Genomic DNA, 23521 nt, shown 5'->3' on the forward strand with positions numbered 1-23521 from the left:
CTTAAATGATCTCTAACCCACTCCTCCTCCACCAAGGGAAAGTCTTCCTTCCTCCAGACTTTCTCTCTTGCCTCCAGGGTCTGGGGTTCCTGAGGGATGGCCTGAGCAGTAAAGACTGAAGCAAAGAAGGCATTCAGTAACTCTGCCTTCTCTGCATCCTTCATCACCAGGGCACCCACCCCATTCAGCAAAGGGCCCACATTTTCCCCAGTCTTCCTCTTGCTACTGATGTATTTGAAGAAGCCCTTCTTGCTGTCCTTGACATCTCTAGCCAGATTTAATTCCAAACAGGCCTTAGCCTTCCTCGTTGCATCCCTGCATACTCTGACAACGTTCCTATATTCCTCCCAAGTGGCCTGTCCCCCTTTCCACTTTCTGTATACTTCCTTCTTCAGGTTGAGTTTTGCCAGGAGCTCCTTGCTCATCCATGCAGGTCTCCTGCCTCCTTTGCTTGACTTCCTACTCATAGGGATGCACCGCTCTTGAGCCTGGAGGAAGTGATGTTTGAATATTAACCAGCTCTCTTGAACGCCCCTTCCTTCTAGGGCCCTCACCCATGGGATTCCTCCAAGTAGGTCCCTGAAGAGGCCAAAGTTTGCTCCCCTGAAGTCCAGGGTTGCGATCCTACTTAGTGCCCTGCCTCCTCCTCGCAGGATCCTGAACTCCACGATCTCAGGGTCACTGCAGCCAAGGCAGCCCGTGACCTTCACATCTTCCACCAGTCCTTCTTTGTTTGTTAGTACGAGGTCCAGCAGCACACCTCTCCTGGTTGGCTCCTCCACCACCTGTGTCAAGAAGTTGTCACCAATGCTCTGCAGGAACCTCCAGGACTGTTTGTGCCTAGCTGTGTTGTCTTTCCAGCAGATATCGGGGTGGTTGAAGTCCCCCATGAGAACCAGGGCCTGGGATCGTGAGGCTACTTCCAGCTGTCTGTAGAAGGCCTCATCGACTTCCTCTTCCTGATCAGGTGGCCTGTAGTAAACACCCACAACAGTGTCACCCATGCTAGCCTGCCCTTTAATCCTTACCCATAAGCTCTCGACTCGCTCTTCATCCACCCCTAGGCACAGCTCAATACATTCCAAAATATTCCCCAAAGAGCACATTTGACAATAATGCTTTTGGCTCTCCTGCCTTAAAGGAAGAGTCTCCTGAAAGTGACATCAGAGACACCAATATCCTATTTATGCCTTATGCTTCCTCAGGGGAAATTCACAGCTTGGTTCAGTGCTCCCAGTAGCTATTTCTGTGTTGCCGGGAACAGAAGTCTAGTCAGGAGAGCAGAGAGGTTATTTCATGAGGCAGCCTTTTGCAGCACCACAGAAACAAAAAGTCAGTAGTATTGATCATGCATATTCTTCCTAGTATTGTGATGACTAAAACCTAAAGATACCCATGTTTGCATGTTGAAAGTCAATCTATTGCAGCTCTTTTATTTATCCCAGATACGGTTTTGACAAGGGCTTACAGGAAATTCAATAAATTAAAATGCTTTTACAAGACAGTGACAAATTTATCTTGACACATACCAAGTTCTTTAATTATAGATGTGCCATTCACACTGTTACATTTAAGAGTATGTCACATCTTTTAGTAGATAAATCTCTGATTACAGAGTATTTTTAACTCCACCAAGAGAACACCCTCTGGCCTGAATCTTGGCACACAGGTAGCATTCCCAAAGTCAAACAACCCCAAAAGAGAAATCCAGCAAATGTTTTGCAAATGAAAATATGTCATAGTCACAGTTCTAATTCTTTTTCAAGGCATTGCCACCTACTCTGAAGTAGTATCTGGTATAATCAGAATTTCAGGCCTCTAGGGGCAAAGCCATAGATGTGTTGATAGCATCAGCAAATACTATAAAACAGTACCACATTGCTGATAACAATACCACATTTTCAGCCAATCTTGCAGTCTAACACCTCTCTTGAGCACTTTTACCTTTTGCAGTTGATAAGTGGGCAGATTAGCATAGGTTAGGCTCCAACAGCAAGCTTCTTCAGTGAGGGGCACAAATAGCAGGAAACGTTAGTAGACTCCAATACATAGAAAAGAAAGAAATCCCAAGAGCATATGTAACATAACAGAGACTGAAAGTGGCCCTAAGGGCATTCTCAGCAATTTTTGTATAAATCTCAGTTTATGCACACACATCTGGTTTCAGGCAATGAAATTTAGCCAGTTCTCCAAACTGATAAAATAAACTTGGTGCTTGTAAAGGAAGATGACAAAAACTGTTTTAAGAGTTGTCTTTAGATAGCTGGCTCCATTACTAGTCCTCAACACAATGCGAGTTTCATTCCTGAATTTCTATTAAAAGAAGGCCAAACGTTCTAGAAGCTGCACTGGGAGGAGAAGGGGATGGGATGGCATACTGCCTTCTTGCTCTTCACCCCATAGCGGCAGGACTGTACTTCTGCAGGACACTGCATTATTATTTCTAGTTCTGACTTATGTTTTAAAATTCTTCATGTAATATTTTAGGTCCTGATATCTTGACTATGGTGGTGGGATCAGATATCAGCCGTTACCCTAACACTCCCAGGCCCACCTGTCGAGGATATTTGCACAAACGAACACAGTCAGCGATATTGAAGGGATGGAGGAAGAGGTGGTTTGTGCTGAAACATAATGGCCACCTCCACTATTACAAACACAAGAAGGTAAGGAGGAGGCTGGTGAGGAAGTAAGCTGTGTCCTGAACTAAGAAGTGCAGCGCATTATCTTGGCTTGTAGTACTTATGGAATAGCACCAGTACTAAAGATGCTTTCTGTGTGTGGTCTATACAGAAGGTCCCTTGGGCATTTCTGTCTTCCTTTATCCTAGTGATAGTCACAGACACTGACTGTCAAGGCTTTGATGGATTCATGTTTAATCTCATAGTTATGATGCTAAAGAAGTCTATGAACCAAAGAGGCTCTGGGAGGCTTTGGAAGAAAGGAAATAGTTTCAGAAGTCTATACTTCTGAGCTTTATATTTCATCTATTATTTTATGTATTCTTTTTAAACTGGCATAAGCATAAAAGTTTTCTCTGTGTGTGTGTGAATAAGCAATAGAATTGTACAGACAGATATGGGGAAGTCTCAGTTTCTCAGAGTGCTGAAGGACTGTGGCACTGCTCAATGCCTCATTTATTCTCTGTCATGTGAGAAGGAAGCTGCATCCACTCCTAAGTACTATATAAGGCTTTACTTCAGCTAACAGTAGGCTTCCTAAAGGGCATAAAACTGGTGCTTCATGAAGAATAATACCTTACTTGGCATTATACTGAGGCTCCCACTTCAATATGGAGTAATTTACAATCCCCTTGTGTACAAAGGGTCTTAATGGCCTAAAAATCAGTGGCTTCGTGGGTGTGTCAGCTATACATATTTGGATATTCTACATACTTATGTGCCACAAAAAATAAATACATGGCATTTTTTAAAAAGTAATTTTCAGGTTTTCCTCAAAATTTGCAACTCTAAGGATCTTTGTTTAATGAGTTCATATGAAATGCCTGCTGGACAGTTCCTCGAGGTGCCAATGAGCGCATTTCAGCCAGTATCCAGCAGGAGGAGTATTTTGATAACAGATATTTTTCGCTAGGCAAAGGGATGAATTCATCTGCTATACAGTAGCATTTTACTGTAATTTGCGAGGCAGTTTAGCAGGTGTTGCATGTAATTACAAGCTACTAATCCCCTCCCTTGTGTAACTTCGTGACAAACTTATTCATGCAGAAAGTTACATTTATAAAATTAAACAGGTTGATTTCAAAGCCTGCAGTCTGTTCAGGATGTTTTGTGGTAAAAAATCTTGTAAAAGAAAGATCCAAAACGATCCATTAAGCATTCATTTTCACTTTATTTCAAGCAAACTTTGTGAAGCTGAGACAACTTGCCCTGGTGAGGGATTTATCACTACATGAAGTCCATGTAACTTCCGGGGAATCTCCTAGCTAAATCTAGGAATGACATCAGTGGAAATATCAGATGGTCAGAACTGTCTGGTTAGAAATAGGTAGAAAGGGTCTCGTCCCTCTCAAACAGCTTGAACACATGCCAGTGAAATGCCCCTATGCCCATCCTTAATCAAAAAATTACATTAGAACCTAGGCATGGCACCAAGCCCACATTAATATGCCCTATAAATAGTGTAGGGCTCTACTAAGATGGTCACACAGTTTTTGGTTATCACAGCATGTAGACATACCAGCACAGACTTGTAATGAACGTGAATATAATCTACACAACAAGAAGGTATAAGGGAAGTTCAGCTAAAAGGAGATGGGAGGAAGCTAACACAACAGGCTTCATTCCTAAACATAAATCTATTTTTTTACTGGTTTCTCTACTATATGTCATCTCACCATCTCCTACATGTATATATTTCATTTTTGCACACTAGCCTGTTTAGTCTATTTTACATTAATAGTAGAGCCAATCAAAAAAAAAATTGTCACTTGACAATTTCTCCTTTTTAGTAAAATGCTAGAGACCAAATTTTTACTTGAAAAATGCTGTTGCACTGCTTCCTGAGAACTGTACTTTGAGGGTTTGGGGGTCCACCTTTCTCTATAGTTCAGTATTTCTGATAGCTCACCGCCCTGCATTCTGGTCTCTCCTCCTGGTAATCCTAAGGACAGAGTTTCATGGACAATACTATTAATGTGAAGACAAAACTCCCATGAGGCACTGCAATATCATATCCAAACTAAAATTAGTCAAGCTTTCAGGCATTAAAGCTTCTTGATCAAAACCAAACACTTCTGTGGAAAAAAGACATCTTGCTAAAAGTAGCTAAAAATTGTAGAAAGTGCCTCCTTGTCTACAATTTTCTCTCCCCCTGGCATTTTCAGCAGACAACCTGGTAGGCTTATTTCCCTGCATATGCCATGATATAAACATTAGCCAGCCTGTCAAGGTTATGCTGCAGAACCACTGGGCTTAGCAGATGATATACAACAAAGCAGTCTGGCTTTCTGTCATCATTATTTCAGCACCAGTTATTCTAGTCCAAAAGCAAAAAACAACACATGCCAAAAAGGACACGAACATGTAGGAACTTTTTTATTTGGAGAGAAGTATTTATTTTACCCTAATCAGGTCATTCATCAAATTCTTGAAATGTAAAGAAATCTAATTATGCCTTTTAAACACTTTCCACTTCCCAATCAATTAACTACTCCTGAAGAAACAGTGTTATATCAATTGGATTAAGGATTAGAAGGTGCCCCATAATCTTACATTCATTTGTATTTAATTGATTTGGGGGGGGGGTTTCTTTCAATCATCAGGTTTATTTTTAAGGCAATTTTTTTCTCCCCCACCTAGTCCTGTCTTGTTTATTGCCTCAAAAAATAGCTGCCTGAATCATCCCAACCTTGTATTTTGTTTGCAGGCTCTTTTGCATTGAAAACCTGCCTTTCTTTTTCTTTAAGAAGGGGACATACATTTAAAGTACTGCATAAATATTTTGTAATAGCAATTACTACTTGTTTTCTTGCATTACCAAAGACTAATGCCATTCAACAACTTTTTGAAAATTTCATACAAATTTTTTAGCCACCTGCTCTCCCTCTCTTTCTGGACTCCAAAGAACACACTAAAATATTACAGTACTTCTTAAGTACCTGAAAGCATGAGGACCCTTCACTGCTTCAAGTGCTCACAGAGTACTTTGAAGAGGCCTTTAGTAAGATAAAATGAAAAATGCTTACATAAGGATACACTTCTTCACTACTGAGAGATCCAGTGTCCAAATGAAGTAAGAAGAAGCTGAACTGGACCCTTTGGCACTATTTCATTCTTTTGGGTATGATTTCTATAAGGGCACTAGAAGAATAACGTAAATAAATTCTGCTTATCCCACTTCCTTTTCTAAGAGAATTGCAAATAATGTTCTTAGTTTCACACAAGATTTATGTATCATGTCAACTATGAGATTAAGTTGGAAACATTATGTTCCAGGCCTCATCTCGCTTAGGAAGACAAATTCTTCCACTTAGTGACTATAAGATGTTCTCTAAAACAATGCATTGAAGGCAAGAGTAATTCAAGGAGACAAAAGTAATTCAGGATAACCTGAATATCACTGTCCAACAAACTAACCAGATTTATCAATTTTTAGGTATACCCAGGGCTTGATTTTGATGTCAAGGCCAATAAATTACATTGGTGTAATTCCAGTGACTCCAAAAACGTCATGCCAAATTTACACCAAAGTGAGAAGCCAACCAGGCCCTTATTTATGCCTGAAATGGTGCAGATGATGTCCTATGGTTGAGAAAGTAAAGGGTGTTTTGTCATCTGTTTTAATTCATACCAACAAAAACAGAGAGCTGCATTTCCTCATCATTGCTATTTACAGGCAGAAATTATCCATCCTGAACTTTCCTTTTCCCACCCACATTAAAAGAGAAATTGATGTTCCTAGAGCATTTTACATATTGATTCACCCATGTAATTGCTGCTGTTTCAGACTCATCTCTATCCCATCACATATTGGTGAAATGATAGCTGCTGCAATAGATTCAGTCACTTTGTCTACAAGGTCATTTTGTTTTCCCTTCAGAGAGATGATGTCACTGACCTTGATTCTACAAGCAGTTATCCATATGAGTAACTAAAATACATTTTTCATCTTAGTGGACATAGCTGTGGTTGCCTGCTCATAGCAGGAATACAACACTAGGTTAGATCCTTGCTTGGTGTAAATTACTGAGATCAGTAGAGCTGTAATAAAATAGTTTTGCCTACACTTGGCAGTAGTGGAGTTCCACCTTACACTCTACAGTCCTGGTCCCACATCCTCCAGACCACTGGGCTTTCTTGAGTGCATCATTTCCATCGCTGCCTATGTGCCTGGATTTCCTCTCAAGGAAAGATATCTGGGCATGGTGAGGAGAAAAACAATGATGTACACTCAGGTCTTATCCTGAAACAACAGTAAGATCAATCATAGGTTTCTTCTTCATGAGCATACACATTTCTTCAAGGAAAGCTGAAGATATACACTAGCATACTCAAGTGTTGATGCTTTCTTTACAGATAGCAGTGTCTGCTTCTCTAACACTAGCACTTGCTGCTCAGCATAATAAGGTGATTGCAAAGTTACCACAACATGTCTATGGTGAAGACTGCAGTAGTACAGAGATACCTGAATCAACTTTAAATAAGATAAGAAAGATAATAAAAGCAAGCTAGCCACAGCAGTAGAGCACCACTTCAGCAGGTTAAATAAGTTCACACAGAGCTCTGTGCTCCATCACCAAGTGGCTTCTAGAACCTGTCAGAACTCAGAAAATTAACAACATGCTTCAGCTTTCAGGATAAAAAATGCTAGCCACATGAAATTCATTAAAAAAGAAGGAACAGAAGTCCTGGGACCAAGGTACGAATAAGCCAACAAGGCATATAAAGGCTGTGGAACATGCATTCCTCTATCATGAGGACGTTGCTGCCAAAGAGCTAAAGGTGTTCTAAGTTCAACAGGAAAGCACAAGGATAAAGAAAGTGTTACAGCCAGAAATACACTGCTCAAAATTCTTCATTACAACTATTCATAATGTAAGAAGCTCAACTAATTAAAGTTGAATGCAACATTATCTTAAGGAAGAATTATACTAGTATTTACAAGACTACTGAAAATACCAGCCAAGCCAGGATTTCCTAATTTTACCATTGCTTTCTTGCTATATAAGATTAATTAAAAGAAAATAAAGCACTCTCTGAGTTAAAGAAGAAAAAAGAGTTGATAAAATTGAAAGAATTAACAAAAAATCATGTGTTTGCAACAGATATCCTAGCTCCTCTCTATTTTGTGTCTTGTTATATCTTTAAGAATTATTTCCTGTCCCTTTGCCATAAATAGGTCCTGGGAAAGAGGAAAGTGAGACAGTGAACCAATTTCTTAACAGAAAAGGAAAATAAGAAGTAAATGTTGTTCAGATGATGGTCTAGGGGAAGCTATAAAGATGGCTGGCTTCAAATAGGAAAGTACAGTATTACTGTATCTCCCCTGCAGACATTATCTTTCCCAGAAATTAGAGACTGATGTATTCTAGTCCAATCAGCTGTCTCTCAGTTCCTTATGTTACTTTTGTCATTTATTCCATTTCCCTTCCCACTTCCCTCAGCTAAGAATGATGTAGAGAAACAGTAATTAAGAATAAGTAACTAGAGAGGATGATTTTACTGGCAGTGTTTTTTATGGACTCAAGGTGGGAAAGTCAAAAGAAGGAACAGGAAGGAAGTTAAAGTAGTTAGGTTGGAAGTCACTGTCCTGACAGTAAGAAATAGAAAGCGACATGTTTTAGAGATTCAGATCTTAGAGATTCTTACAAGAAACTGAACTGTGAGTCAATAGAAACAAATTCTCCTGCATGTGCAAAACCTCAGAGAAATGGCCTTCCATAAATGTTTGCAATAGTCTGAAGCATGCTATAGGAAAACTGCAACAGGTGCTCTTGAGAAATCTCACTGAACATAGTGGAAGCAGTGAAGGGGAGGGATATGCATTTTGTCAGCCTTCCTTGTGGTTATATATAACAATATCAGTTTAAAAAAGAATTATGATTTGCATTTCTTAGGCTCACAAGTTCAATGCCTCTAGGAAGCCTTCAGGCATAGTGTGAGTGACTAAGTAAAAGTCTCTCCGTGTTGAGGGCAAGGGGAAGGATGGTGCGCACTCCAGAACAGCCAAAAGCTATTAGACTCCAGTCCAAAAAGCAACTATTCCATCATCTCAATGATCAGATGTTAGGTCATATTCCTATTTCTGCTACAAAGCCAGTCCTTTTCAATAGCTCAACATTATCTGGTCTTCTCTGTTTATGACAGTTTAACACAGCCAGCTAACTAGCATCTAAATATTGCTCAGATAATTAGACAGTACCTCTTCCCACTCCAGGAGTCCTTAACCTACATTTTCTTTCCACCAGAAGAATGCTTTCTTCCATGGATATTCTTTAGTTAGTAGGGCCTCTGTGAAGGAAATTGCTTGCCATTCTTTAGTTGTCTCTATTAGTGGATGCTCGTGTTTGTAAATTGTTCCCTTCTCGCTCTCTTCCTTATTCAGGACACCTGGAAACTTACAGTTGGCTGCTTGTTTTTATTCCAAGCAACAGTCAATAGCAACATTTACACATACAGTGTAACCAGCTGGATACTGGTCTTTTATTTATCCTTTGTTCATGGCATGACACATCACTTTGCACCCAGGCCTCATAGAACAAGTGAGGGCCCTCTCAGAACAAGGGAAAGCCCTCCCTAAATAGAAAGAGGAAATTCTAATGTACATTTAAGCGTTCCCTTTCTTTCTACAGTTGTCTCCTCTATATGCAGGAACAGGGCATTTTACAGAGTATGTATCTGCAGAAACTTGAAACTCATACTCTACAGTACATACTTCTTGTGCCCACTCTTAAGACTGTTCCCAGCAGAAAAGAACAGAGAAAGAAGAGATGCATTTAAATTATCTTAATTTCTGTGGTATGTACAGAGTCCAATTATTATAGCAAGAAAGAAATCCTCTGCCTAACATGTGTGGACCTTTCACAGCATTTCAATCTATGACAAACATTCAGTCCTTTGTTCTCCTGTACAGGCCTGTGTATTCATCGCTAAGCCTATTTATATAAAAGGCTTAGCTATAAATAGATTTAGGTCTGAGCCATTGCTCATAAAGATACCACTTCTGTTTGTTCTTCATTCTTGCTTGAAGCTTTATCATCACAGTCTGGGAGCTGCCACATTATTTAGAGCTGGTATACAATCTGATTTCTTCTGTACGTTTTCCATGACTCCCATGGCTCCAGGATATATTTTTCAATTTACATTTAAGGAGCAGCTGACTCCTGGGTTTCCAATATTTCCCCTGTATTCTTTTTATTAATAAATCATAAATACTGCTGGCTGATATGATGCATAAGTTAATTTTGGCCTGCCAACAGACTGCATACCCAGAGAAGACTCATAAACAGATACATCACTTGACCTGCTTCAAGTTTTTCAAAATGTTGTCTCAATCAATAGTTCTTCCTATGAGGTTTGGTCCTGCAAACTGTTAATTACCTTTTATACAATTAATTGCAGCAAAAGACTCAACCTTAGCAAAAGAACTCAAACAGAATTTGAAGAATAATCATATCACAAGACCACCTGATCGTACTTCAGCTGACAGTCAATACAGCTAGGTGTAGGATAATTAGGTTCTTCAAATCAGAGGAGTTTTTTCATCTTCCCCCCTCCCCACTCCACTGCGTTGTCTTGCTCTTCAGTACATTTCTACTCTCTCATTTAGATGTCAATGGTTTAAAAGAAAACAAAATAAAAAACTCAGAAATTTTAGTTGTGTTTGGGAAAAATACTTTACAAACAGATCTGGAGTCTAGAGTTTTCTGTACACTGGCACATGCAAGTCCTTTCTTCTGCCTTAGTCTCTCCTATACACCGATGTGCCCAGCTCGGAGAAGAAATGCAAACAGGCTCTAGTTTTTAGTTCTTCAATAAACAAACAGTGAATCTACCACAAAGCACACTTTAGAGATGCTACTAAGCAAGCAGCACCAGAACTCAGGGAGAGGTTGGACAGAGAAAAATAAAGTCACAGATGATCAAAATGTTGTAAGCTTGAATGCCAGGGAGGGTCATGGCCATGTCAGCTGTGATGGAGAAAGTTGGGCAAAAGGAAAATAAGAAGCAAAAAAGCAAGAAAAAAAAAGAGAATTCATCTTCTAGTCTAGTTTAAGAAAACGGGCACAGTGAGAGAGACATTTTAGAAATACAGCCAAAAATTCTCTCATGTCACTACTGACCTGAAACCAATCTGAACCAGTGACCTAGAGATGACTGCCTTACACTTTTTTCCGCCAGTCCCCTAAGCTAGCCAATCCATCATTTTCTGCTTTCTAGCACTGATCAGCTTTTCCTTTGTGTTTCAGATTAGTATTTTCTAGGATTTTATTTTATTTTCTGTAAAGTTATTTTTGTTCCATTTCCCTAGTACTTGCAGTCTCTTGCACACCTTATTTTTAATCTCTTTTCATTGTTTTTCCTGTTGTTGATTTTGATTTCTTTCACTGCAGATAGTATGAAATGTTCATATATCTTTTTAGCCTTCCTTTCTAATAGACAAAGCAGCTTAACTAGAACAGCAGATAGATATGATTCTGCTCAAACAGAATCCTTTGATCACAGTGAATCATTCAGGAAATGCTATGAATGTCATTTGTTTTCTGGAAGTATTTACACCAAATTAAATAGGGCTGGTTTATGAACCCCCAGCTACATACCCTATCTTAATGGCCTTTTCATTCAATAAAGGAAGGAGATGTCTACTTTCCTTTTCTTACTGCTCCCTTTCTTCAGCCTGTCTTTTGGTCATAGATATACTTTGAGGTGGGCCTTTTTTTCTTTGCAAAAAGATTTCCCCTAAAACTCAGGCCACCTGAAGAAAACTAACAGCAAGGGAAGGGTTATTTCAGCTGTTTCTATTATTCTCAGAATAACACTTACCAAAGGAGAATACACTTTCTGCCCACTACCCAGAGAACTCCATCCATGTTAAATCCTGCGGACCGCTGAGGATCCATGAAACAATAGATAGGAACCTGCGGAGGACTGTGTTGTTCTTAACTGTTTCATGCGGGGAAAAAGAACCTTGGACCCATACCTTTGTTCCCCTTCTATAGGCTAGAAAAATCTTTTTGACTTAAGTGCAAAACAGAACAGTAGTAGCTAAAATCTGAACTAGTTCATTTAAAATCTGTACCTTACATGTCATCAACTTAAACAGCAACACATAGTTGTATTAGGTACCACAGTGACAGTGTTGTCAGTGGGCTGCACTCAAGACCCAGGCATACCAAATAGCTTTTATAATGACTTTTTCAGTTATATGCCTTTGGTGCTTTTTGGAACAAAGGGAGGTTTGCCACAGATACACTCCCAAGATATTATTCATGAAAGCTACCTCAGTGAAAAGAAATGCCCCTTACCTCTGGCTTATCAGAATTAGGAGAGCATGTTTGCCTTTCAGTCAATAAAGAACATTTGGTCTCACTTTGCAACATATGCCTCAAATCCATCTTATTCCTTCCCTAGATGTACTTATTTGAAATGGAGTGAACATAAATCATCCTTGATGCCACAGAGCATTCATTCTGCCTTCATTCTAGAAAGTACAGAGAGTTTTCAGAGGAGAAGTTCATAAGGACGTGCAATTATAGTGGTCTCACAGCCATTTCAGCGTCTGCAGTGGCTATTGCCTTCAGGCTGGGACAGGCAACAGAACCCAAACCATGGACAACTGAATCCTGATGGATGACACTCCATCACCTTAGCACATGTATTTCTCTCTGCTGGGGATGAGACTTGGAGTCTCAGTATATATTTCAGTTATGCTGCTGTTGCAATGTAGTTTTATGTCTGAAGGTATTATAAGTAAAGTAGGTCACACAGCAGTGATGACTTTTAGGATTGTCTTTAGCTACTGCATTGACTTTACTTCTGCATTTAAAAAAAGTGGAAAGCAGAAGGATCTAGGAAATGCATTCATGGATGTCTAGTTGGCACTAGTTTTCAGTATTGGGACCTATTTTATTCCCGCAGAAAATGCTTGTACAGAAGCAAAGTGATAATTACATGTGTCAGTGAATATACAAGAAAATATTCAGGTATCTAATACTCACAGATGAATATTTTGTTTATGAAAGGTTATGTACTTTTTTTTAAGCTAAGAAAAAAAAAATTGAGTCATTTGTAATTTGGCTCCTATTGATAGTACCTAATTAACTCCTAATCATTTGTTTATTGTATTCTATGAGACTCCATTTTTTGTGCATTTTGCAAATGGCACTAATGTTCTTCACGCACCCCCACATTAACTCTTGTTTTCCATTTTATTGCTGGCAAAATTGATGCAATTGTTAGAGCTCCAATCCTAGCTCTTCAGAGCAAAGGGGCTTAGAGTATTGTTTAAAATAAAGACAAGTTCACTATCCAGATGTGTGCGCCTTTGTTTTAAGGCATGTACTTGGGGGGTTGGGTTTGGGGGTGGGGTGTGGCAGAGAGCAGGGAGAAGAGCTGTTTCACCTATCTACTTATATTAAGGAGCTTAATGTCTTCTTATAACTAACGAAAGAGAAAGGCAGTGACAATACCCTTCAGTCTCAAAGACCTTTAACTCAATCCACAACAATACTGTATAAAAGACTTTGAAATGATTTCCATTGAATGTTGTCTGAAATGAGCGGGGAAAGATACTGAATATACTGATATTTAGGGCAACTTTACAAAGGAGCTGAAATGCAGTCTTTTAAATTATGCCTGCTATTTTCTGAATGTAGGCCTTTGTTCCCTCTATCATCTGCACATATAAAGTGAGATTTTCAGCATAATCCAGATTGTGACCAGCTGTGCCTTGTGAAGGGACTCATGCTCCTAAAGTTCTTCAGTGCACTTTGAAAATCCCACCCTTACTTAACTGCACCCTCAAAAGTTAGAATATTTACAAATAGTTAACAAGGTTTCTGCACACAAATACAACTTCTGATGAGGCAAAAATGATTAAGAGCAAAAACACAGATGCAAATTCAGAGGGTGTTCAACTATTTTATCTTTTGTGTCTCCACCATAAGTATTTTCGGAGAGTACTGATCATTAACGCAAATGACAATTAGTAGGATGGTTTCAAACGCATAAAAAAGCTTATCACCAAATTTTACACCTTTGAATACTTCCCAGTCTCACAGGGATCAGTCTCATATCAATTCTGAACTTCGTCACAGCTTTCTTCTCTCTAATTACAGGATGAAGGGAAATGCAGGCCCCTAGAAGTAACAAAGTTGGAAGGAGCAGAAATTGGAGTTGATACCAGTCTGGGTAAACCATTTGTTTTTAAGTGCATACCTCAAAGCGGAAACAGAATTTTCTACTTCTGTGCAACTTCTAACCAAGAAATGAAGAGGTAAATGATCTTTCATTTTACAAGGTCAATTTTATTATTTCAATTTGGGGATAGAGAGAGTTTAAGTTTTTGGAGTGTGTTCACAAGCTCTACCTTGATCAATAGGATCATCGTCTTTCTTTTCTTTTTTCTTTTTAAATGAGAAAAGAAATAGTTTTCCCATCAAGTCTTTAACATTCATGCTCTGTTCAAACTTTCCCTGAATACTTGATTTTGGTGATCTCCATAAAAAGAATTCTCCTCCCATACTCTCATTCCTTCACCCCCATTTCTTTATTCAAATGAACTGTACATCTTCCTGTGGATCTAAACTAGCTTATCTGTCTTTTCACACCAATACTCTATCTTTTGCCCAGCAAAGACTGCACAAGTAATAAATGCAATCCCATCTTCCACTTCCCTTTCGGTTATGCTGTCACATTATTATTTTTGCATTTTAAAACAGACAGTCCACAAAAGCATATTGGCTCTGATAAGAGGCAATGTGTTTGGGCTTGCCTCAGAGTTGGACAGATTTTTAAAATATTCTTTCTCCATCTCCCAAAGACTGTAGCTGAGTTAAAACAAAAGAGACCAAAACCAGGCAAAACACAGGTAACAGCTTTTTAGGCTTTACTTTCAAAATATACTGAAATCCAGTCTTTTTTCCTTGTTTTCTTCTATCAGAAATATAAAAATATGAAGCAGATGATATTTGCTTAAATAGATATTGTAAAAAAAAATGGAGGGATGAATCATAGTACTTACATGGCACTGACAGTTGTAATATATGAGCACTTCTCACTTCCTGTTCCTATACCAGCCACAGCACACAAACAAAAACTTTGCCAACAGATAACTGTTTTGTAATCTCCAATTTCAGGTTGTTTTTAAGTTTCCCACAAATTCCTTATCTACATCATAACAAGGACACCAGAAGAATGATCATGTGAAGACATTTCAACATGTCAGGCTAAAATTTATAGATTCACCTTTATATTTATAGATATATTTATAGGTTAAATTATAGATTCACCTGTCTGCAGTATTGCCCTAATTTATTATAACATCTTATATAGCAAGCTATGAGAGTTATTTTCTGAGAGTTAGAAATGTTTATTTAGAATTAATCCACTACTTATCTATTTTGAAGTCTCGAATCTGTCCTGAAAATTGCACATCCCTTTAAAAGCTGCCTACATCAGCAAGAATTAAAAGAGGCAGTGAAATACATTTATTCTGTTCTACCAAGCTAAGCCATTTTCATTTTTGGTCATTTCATAGGTGGTTGGAGGCTATGGATAAAGCGGTGCATCCTGTCCATCAGGTAATGCTTTATTTATACAAGAAGCAGAATGTGTGAAGTAGATTGTGCAAAAGACAGAGACAGATGTATCTTGTACACAGATGCAGACAGCAACACGGAAGCTGTTCTGAGCTGCTGGGATGTGGATCAACTTCAATCTAAAAGCCATATACACAGATTATTGTGCCTCAGCAAATGTGTTTTGCTGCCATATGGTGGAATGAATCAAAATGTTCCCCGTCCAAATATCAGCAGCTTTAAGCTGATTCAGAAACATAACTTAAAACAAGGGTAGCTGTGCTGATAGTGGGAAGGCAGGAAGGGTACTGTGCCCAGTGGAGAGAAGACTCACTAGCACATGGTCCACAGCATGTTCCACTTCAGGTAATACTATCTGGAATTAAGGGTGAGAAAGGCTACATCTCCTTAGGTATTCCCTGCACGTCTGCCTCGATTGCAAGCTACCTGCTTTTTGAGGCCATACATTGTCACTTCTGACAGAATATTAGAAAGGGGGGGTTTTTTGGAGTTGTTCTTTTCTGTATTTTTAGAGATGAAAGACAGATAAGGTAGCTGATAACCTTTTGCTCATCTCTGCATCTCTTTATCTAGCTATGCTTTCTGATGGCCCCTGTGGCTGACAGAAACACAGTCATAACTGATCCTGAGCTGCTGCAGAGGGACCTTGCTCAGCCCAACATTATTCAGTACAAACAGTCCCCAGCTTTCCCCTGAACTGGGAGCTGCAAAGCTAATTTTGATATTTCCATGTTTAGAAGCAATCCCCATATGCATAGGGGTTAAAGCTACTTTAGCCTTCCTTTCCTAGTAAAGTGCCCCCAGCATTCTTATTCTTTCTTCCTAAAGATATACCCATCTTTATAAAAACATGCTGTTCACCTGTAAAGTGTTTTTTTAATAGGGTTTAGCTACTGAACCAGCTTATTTCTTAGCAGAAAGAATGTGAGGCTCAAATGCAGAAAAAGTATTCATATCTACATTTTTTTGCAGAGGAACACCATCAATAAAGAAAAAAAGAAAAAAGAAACTGACTTAAAAAAATCAATAAAAAATAAGAAAATTGTAAGTTACAAATGATATTCTGTGTTAATGCAGTGGGGAAAAAAAAAAACAAATCATTTTACTTTCCTTCCTCTCTCAACTCAGGACATAGGAATAAGTCCTCCAAGCAGTATGCTTTAGTGATAGTTTTCCAAACACTGAAAGGAAATGGTTGTTTCTTTAATACCTTTTCCACTGGAATAAAATCAGTCATGCATACATTTTGTTCAGCTTCAGTTTTCATATGAGAGTATCAGTGCAAAACCTAATTTGTGTCCAAGTATATCTGACCTGGCAATATTTCTTAAAAGAATGTAAAGGAATCCAGATATTTGAAACAGCAAAAATAAATCAAATAATTTAAAATATTCACTGTGTACCAAAGTCAAAAGAATTAAAAAAAAAAAAAATGAAACAAAAACTAGGAAAAAGTTGCACACACAAGAAAAGAAAAAAAAACACATTAAAAAGTCTTCAGTGTAACATGCAAAAGTTACCTGTGAAGTAAAAAGGTCCGGCTTTACATATACAAAAAAAACCTCTCATGCATTTACCTCATGCATTCACACAATAAGTTGGCTTTCTCTGCTACTGAATCTTATTTTTGACTGCTTTATCTTCTTTTTTTTTTATCTGTCTTTGAGCAAACAATATCCTTTTCTGAGAGAAATTTTATTTTAATATGTTGCTTTCATTGCCTAACTTCTGACCTTAATGAACGTTATTTGCAGCGAGTTCCTTCCTCCTGTTTTTAACTAGACTTCAGCTGAATAAAACAAGGTTTTTTTTCACCTATTTGCTATACAATTTGTTACTGAATTTTTAGAATAGCTAGTGTATTACAGTGGGGCTCACAACAGAATGATTTAACAGACTAATATACTGATACTATGTCCTCCTATTGAATCTACAAGGGTATCTATTCTATGAATACACCTTGTACTACTGAAGTCATCTATTGCATTTTGCTGAAGTAAGTCCCAGCGGGTTTCCAGTTCACAGCAAAGAATACAGCTAGCTATATTTTTTCAGGTCTTTTGTCCATCACTGGCTTGTCAAGTATAAGAAAGAAATAGCATAAATAAATGCAAAAGAAAACCCCAATGGAAATAATCAGGATGCTATTGATATCGCACACATTCTCCCCATGGATTTCAAATGACAATGATGCTGGTTGATGCAGCATTCAAAACATATATATATTGCAGATAAACAAAACACAGTAGGTTTTGTTGGAGAGGTCGAGTTCCTAACACCTTTTAGATTTAAAGGAGAGGAAGAAATGCTTTAATCTTACATTAGACAATTTGGTCTTATTAAACTACTGCTAATTTCTACCTGATTCTCTTACTATTTCTTTTGGCTTCTCTTATACAAATAGCCTATACAATGGAAGGGGATTGTGTGTTCCCCCCTCAAAATGGCAGTGGAATAATTTTAGTAACTAAAGAGACTGCACTTTCAAGAAAGGAATAGGAAGGCCATCCCTAAGCACTTCACGTGTGGTACTGCTTCCATCCACGCTTGCATGCTGTATTCTGGCCCCAGACACTCCTGCATTTCCTCTGGAATCTCAGAGGGCAGAGGGTGAACCTTAGCTTGCCAAGGTTACACAAACGAAATACTGCTGAAGCCATATCACCACAACAGTACAAAAGCCTTCTTCATACAGCTTTGAAATGTTATTTTTTCTACTGCCAGAACTTGAACTGAAAATTAAAATAGATGCGGAAAAGACAAGCCATTATTTTAAGAAGGAAGAAGCTGATCACCATTTGCTATCATCAAGTGTATGTTTTTAATTGCACTTTCAGAGTTGTTGACTTTCCAAATTGCTCTGACAACAAAAGCTAATTTCCTAGCAGGGGACTAGAGTTTGCATCTTCTCATAACAGCAGGTCCTCCTTAATTTCTTACCAGAAACTATTAATTTTGTGCTTACTTTATAGAACCACGTATGGGTAGATGTCACACTGCATAACACCACGCTGCCACCCTTGGCTATCAAGAACCCGGAGTGCCTTGGGCTCCTGCACCAGCTAGACAGAAACCAGGATGTCTGGGTTCAGCACTACTGCATCCTGAAGGACGGCTGCTTGTATTTCTATGCCACACTTCGCTCCACACCTGCCCAAGGTACAGATAGCTACTGGATTGTAAATGGCTGTTAAAGCAGGAATATTGCATTGCTGTTTCAAAATAGAACTTCTAGCATTAATGAAATCCTGAGCAGCAAATTCACTCTACCTGTTCTATGCAGGTGAGGGTAGGAAGAGCAGACTTAATCTGTTCTCATAAGATAGCCTCATTGTTCTCCTCATGGTCCTTTCTTTACCTCGTGCAGTCTGAATTCTTTCCTGAACACAGCTAACCAGGATCTGTGCACTTTACCTCGAGAGCGAGTGGTCTGATATTTCCACTGAGGGCACACACTGCTGACAGCTGTCTGCTACTGCGTGGTAGATAACACCCTCGGGGGGAGGGAGGGATATTATTAACGAGGGCTGGTTTCTCTGTGATTAGACAGTTTCCACATGGCCTTGGCAAAGAAGCTCCAGCCAGTGACAGACAGGCTCTCCCTCCTGCAGCCGGAGACTGGTGCTGCGAGGGCTGCCCGGGGTACTTTGCAGTTAATCTGCAAAAGCTGCGGTGCCGCTTAGCAGCTCTCCCAGTAGCAGAGGAGGGTATCTGGCCACTCTTTGAAGACAGCAAAGTGAGACTATTAGGGATCAATCACAAGTGACCCTGTAGCAGAAGAGCTAAGTTTCAGGCACTAATGGGAACCTGGAACCAGCACAACTCTGAGAAAATTGGTGTTTAAAAAAAAGAGGTGCCCCAGGGAGAGGGGGTGGGTCAGGACCTGTAGATTCCCCTTTCCTGGCCTAAGGAAGTTGGCAGTCAGAAGAGTCAGAAAGGAAACACTGTTGAACTTACTGCTTACCAGTCAGCTTTCAGATCAAAAGGGAAAACTTTTCTTAGGGTTTATGCATTTTCCATATAATCAGTCAAGAGGCTTTCCATTTTAGAGTCTTTTTTTTTTTTTTTACATAGCACTTTTCATCTGCAAAAGGCCATACATGTGAAATGACCAGTAATTTCCTACCCATGTGAAACTGAGGCTAAGATTTGCCCAAAGCTAAGCAATGAATCAGTGGAAAGGCAAAAATTAGCTATTATATATTTATGACATTCAAGCCCATGCTCATACTGCTAAATATGCCTCTTTGGTGTTTAAACATCCTACAACATACAAATTCTTCCATACTTGTAGTGTTTTCTCTCTTGCTATTGCAGCATTTTGTTGTTCTTTCCAATTTCACTACAGATTCTCACTCCCCCATATAATTTTTCAATGATGCAGCATTAGTTTGTTGCTCTTGTTACTAACTGTGAGGGCCAAAAAATACACAACTTGAAGTCAGTAACAGAAAATTTCAGCTGCAGTTGATCAGCTCCATAGGTCTTTTTGGCTAGGCACCATATATGTGTAAAGTGTACACTGTTACAGTGAAGTGACATCTGAAAAAAATATGGCTAAAAAAAAACCATCATGAAGAACAACGTCTGTGTAATGCCTTTTCTTCCTAGTTAGCTAGTGTGGCCTGCAGCGGTGCTCCAGTAACTGATGGGAGCATGTCAAATAAAGAGGACCAATGCTGGCTCTGAGATTTTTTTAATTTTGAAATTTATATAATTTTAGTTTTTAAAGGAAAATAAACAAAAGCTAGAAAAAATATTTTGCTGCTTAATATTATATGACAATATTTCTGGGAAGAAATCTTTACAACTATGTTGCTGATTATGTGCTGACCAGAGTGAATGAATGGAAATTGGGAAGACCATACTAAATATGGTCACTGTGTTGGAACTGCATGTACAAACTAAACTGCCATATACTGATAGAATGTGTATAGAGCCCACTCCATGATGCTAATATTATTCTCATTTAAGTCTCTAATTCACATTTCACTTTTTCAATGAACTAGAAGATAGACTTAGATAACTATTATTTCAGTGTGCATAAAATGATGGGTCTAAAGTACCTGACAGATTAAATTACTTGAAGCAGCCTCTAGGTTTATTTGACTAAAATCAACCCCCTGAATCTTGGAAGGTCGCACAGTTTTCAGGACTGGAGTTTTGTGCACAAGAAACTGACTGTAGAACATACAATGAGGCTATTCTGGAAATTTGCATCCATATTCCTTCTCAGTCTTAATTTTTAGTATGGCTTTACTTTAACATAGCTTTAAGTATGGCTACACTTCAAATAATGATGTAACAATGTCACTTTCTTACTAAGCAGATTTCCTACTTTTGTAGTCACATTAACACCTGCTGATTGTAAGGATATAAATGCATTTTTATAGCTCTGTATTCCTATTATATCTGTCAAGCCAGTACTGCTGAAACAGAATGAGCTGGAGTGAGTTTTCATAATGCAACAGAACTGTTTCTTAAGTTCCATTAACTTGACAATCAGATACATCCGCGCCAAAACAAACGGGAGCACAAGCATTAACTGAGGGTAAATTCAGTCTGTAACAATGAAAAGGCTCACCTCCTGTACACTGCTTTTCATCCAAAGTGTAGACCTTTCATAATGAAGATAAGGGGCAGGGTTGCAAGAATTCATCTGACCTCACAGAACTCCAGTTGAATCCCAGACCTGGCAGCTGAGGAAAATGAAAAATTTGCTCCAATTGTAAACAGAACACATCTGTTCAGGAAGTTTTTTTCGACACAGTAAACATGGAATTGTACGTTATTTTCAAGTCAATTTGGGGGATAAAGCTATATTCTTATATTTTTCAGTATATCACTTTACATGTAAGTTCTGTATAATGGAAACACCCAACGTAAGGAATCTGCAAATAAAATTTGTAAGAATTGTCAGTATGCTTGTAATTGGCAGTAATTTCACAAATGGTGCCTACATTATACCCAATGCATGCTATTTTTTCTGTCCAGGTGGCCTTTATCTCCAGGGCTATATTGTGAGTGAACAGTCTTTGGGCTCCAAGAGATCTGTAATTGAACTCAAACCTCCCTCTGAAGAGTTTAAAACCTTCTACTTATGTGCAGAGAATGTGAATGAAAACAAAAGGTAAACTGAACTTTTTGTTTCTATTCCATTTGCCAAAAATTCAGGAAAGCAGGAAAACTATAGTTTGGGAAGATCTGGCAACAACTTTTCTTTCTGTTTTCACTTGTTCCCCCAGATTTCCCTTTAATTCTAGCTTTAGTCACACTGCAGTACAATATGTTGGCAAATGTGAGTCATCAGTTCCGTTATTGTCGATGCTGGAATTACAGCAAGGCCCAATTGCAGAGGTTCAGAAAGGAAGCTTGATAGGGTGCCTTCCACAATGATGTGTGGGTGATTACACTAAACAGAAAAACTATGGTACCTTTCACTAGAGAAGCTCAAACTATTGAAAAGTATATTCTCCTCATTCCCAAGGATGATTTACTTCCCATAATGATCGTTAGAATTTAAAAAGAAAATTGGTCTATGAAATCATTTTCTAAAGGTGAATTCCATCTTCATAATCCAGCCAAATTCTAAATGCTGTCAGTGGAAATTCTGCTTGTGTAAAGCCTATTAATTATGGGATTTATGTTTTAATTTAATGAACAAAAGACAAAGCTATTCAGTATTTTGGAAACTGGTGTTAAGACATGTTGCTATTACAGTCAACTCCTTCATTTCATGCCTCTCCCCAATCCACTTACTATCAGCATATATAGTAACAAGACTGTACAAACACCATTTATAAAAGACCTGTTTCAAATGAAATAAAAGTGCATATGCAATACTCAATCGGAGACAGTTGTTGGTCTTTCCTTTCTTCTAGGTGGATTACAGCTTTGAAAGCTTCAATTAATAAATGGTTACCTCTACACCAGGCGATTCAAGATTTCATGAACAGACCACTGGAGGAGACAAGGATGTGAGAAGAAAGGTCATTTTCCCTCAATTTCTGTTTTTCATTTAAAAATTCATGCTATGTCTTATAATGACTCATCTCAAAAGACGCTCTAGCAAAAGGTAATCTTTAGCATTGCTATACATTCACATCTTTTGTAAGCGTTAGTAAATAAAAGCAAAGCAATGTTGCCTTCTTTGTAGCTATTTTTATTTTGTGTTTCAACTTAACTGTAAGATCCCTAGGCCAAGGATAAAGTTACTTTGGCTTTACAGCAGTGAACTGTCATCAACATTTACCTGATGTAGCCAAAGCAGAAAGCACTGGGTTTCAGTATATGTTTTGTTCCATCTGATGTTTTATATCTGCATCATTTTTTGTTTTGCAAACACAACCTTTGGAAAGACTTCTGCTGTTTCCAACCAGCTGTTTCAAATCTGGGTTTTCCTTGAAGTTTCTAGATGGTGCCAAGCTCAAGGTAGGGACAGGCCAAGCTGACTGAGAGAATAACAGCTACATACCATTACAGCCTGACTGGGGGAATGAAATAAATTTGTATGATTTGGATGAATACTTTTGTTCTTTTATATTCTATATTAACACAAATGTTAACTTTAAAATCATTTTGATTTGGCCATCTTCCATCACAGCACATCGCATTTATGGAGAGAAATCGATTTGAGAATCCAAGACATTGTTTCCTCCAAAGTTAGCAGTAAGAGACAGCACCATAAATCTTCATCAAGGACGTCAGGGTTAGACATCAACGGTAATTACAGCTGATCATATACATAGTATTCTGCATTATTCTGTAATATTAAAATAATTCTTGCAATGAATCTGGGTATTCAGTTTCCAAACTTCCCAAAATATGAATTCAAATAAAATAATAAAGATTAGTTCCAGTTACTTATTGAACCAATGTGCTAATTAAATATCTCACCTTAAGAGATTTACAATTTAATGCTGCAGCAAAGTACAGAAAGGAAAACAGAACTTGGTACAGAGAAAAAAATTGCCAGTTCATGAGCTTCTATTACAAGGTTGTGATATTTGATATTTTGTCAAAATCCTTAGACCTTGAGATCACTTGAACACACCAGATCCTAAACTACTGGGCTAGCCCTTATTGTCAGCCTGAAAATGTCGACCACAATGACAAAAAAAAAAAGCTAAAAGGCAAGTGGAGCTCCCCCACCCACCACAAATGTGTTTTTTTTAAGCCTCTCTATATTTAAGCCAATCTGAGGGAGACCAATTCATTAGCTTTAAATGCTTGAAGCAATAG

The 23521-nt window shown here is 38.4% G+C and overlaps 1 protein-coding gene and 1 long non-coding RNA gene across 4 annotated transcripts in view; both read left to right on the forward strand.

Annotated features, from left to right (window-relative positions):
* The window catches only part of LOC136995419 (uncharacterized), a 32770-nt gene extending 16241 nt beyond the window's left edge, over nucleotides 1–16529 (forward strand). The window contains exons 6-9 of the mRNA XM_067316426.1: nucleotides 2488–2666; nucleotides 13799–13956; nucleotides 15220–15262; nucleotides 16253–16529. Of these exons, the coding sequence (XP_067172527.1) occupies nucleotides 2488–2666; nucleotides 13799–13956; nucleotides 15220–15262; nucleotides 16253–16339 (467 nt within the window). The 3' untranslated portion in view covers nucleotides 16340–16529. The remainder of the gene's footprint in view (nucleotides 1–2487; nucleotides 2667–13798; nucleotides 13957–15219; nucleotides 15263–16252) is intronic.
* Nucleotides 16530–17845: 1316 nt separating this feature from the next.
* Nucleotides 17846–23012, forward strand: LOC106497855 (uncharacterized). Of its 3 annotated transcripts, none has more exons than XR_010886848.1 (4): nucleotides 17846–18439; nucleotides 21275–21410; nucleotides 22162–22355; nucleotides 22884–23012. It is a non-coding gene; the product is annotated as an uncharacterized lncRNA (long non-coding RNA). The 3 variants fall into 3 exon arrangements; XR_010886849.1 differs by having other exon boundaries at nucleotides 22162–22269; XR_010886847.1 differs by lacking the exon at nucleotides 22884–23012 and having other exon boundaries at nucleotides 22162–22429.
* Nucleotides 23013–23521: the final 509 nt, after the last annotated feature.

This window comes from Apteryx mantelli, chromosome Z (genome assembly GCF_036417845.1).
Source record: "Apteryx mantelli isolate bAptMan1 chromosome Z, bAptMan1.hap1, whole genome shotgun sequence".
Classification (NCBI taxonomy): domain Eukaryota; kingdom Metazoa; phylum Chordata; class Aves; order Apterygiformes; family Apterygidae; genus Apteryx; species Apteryx mantelli.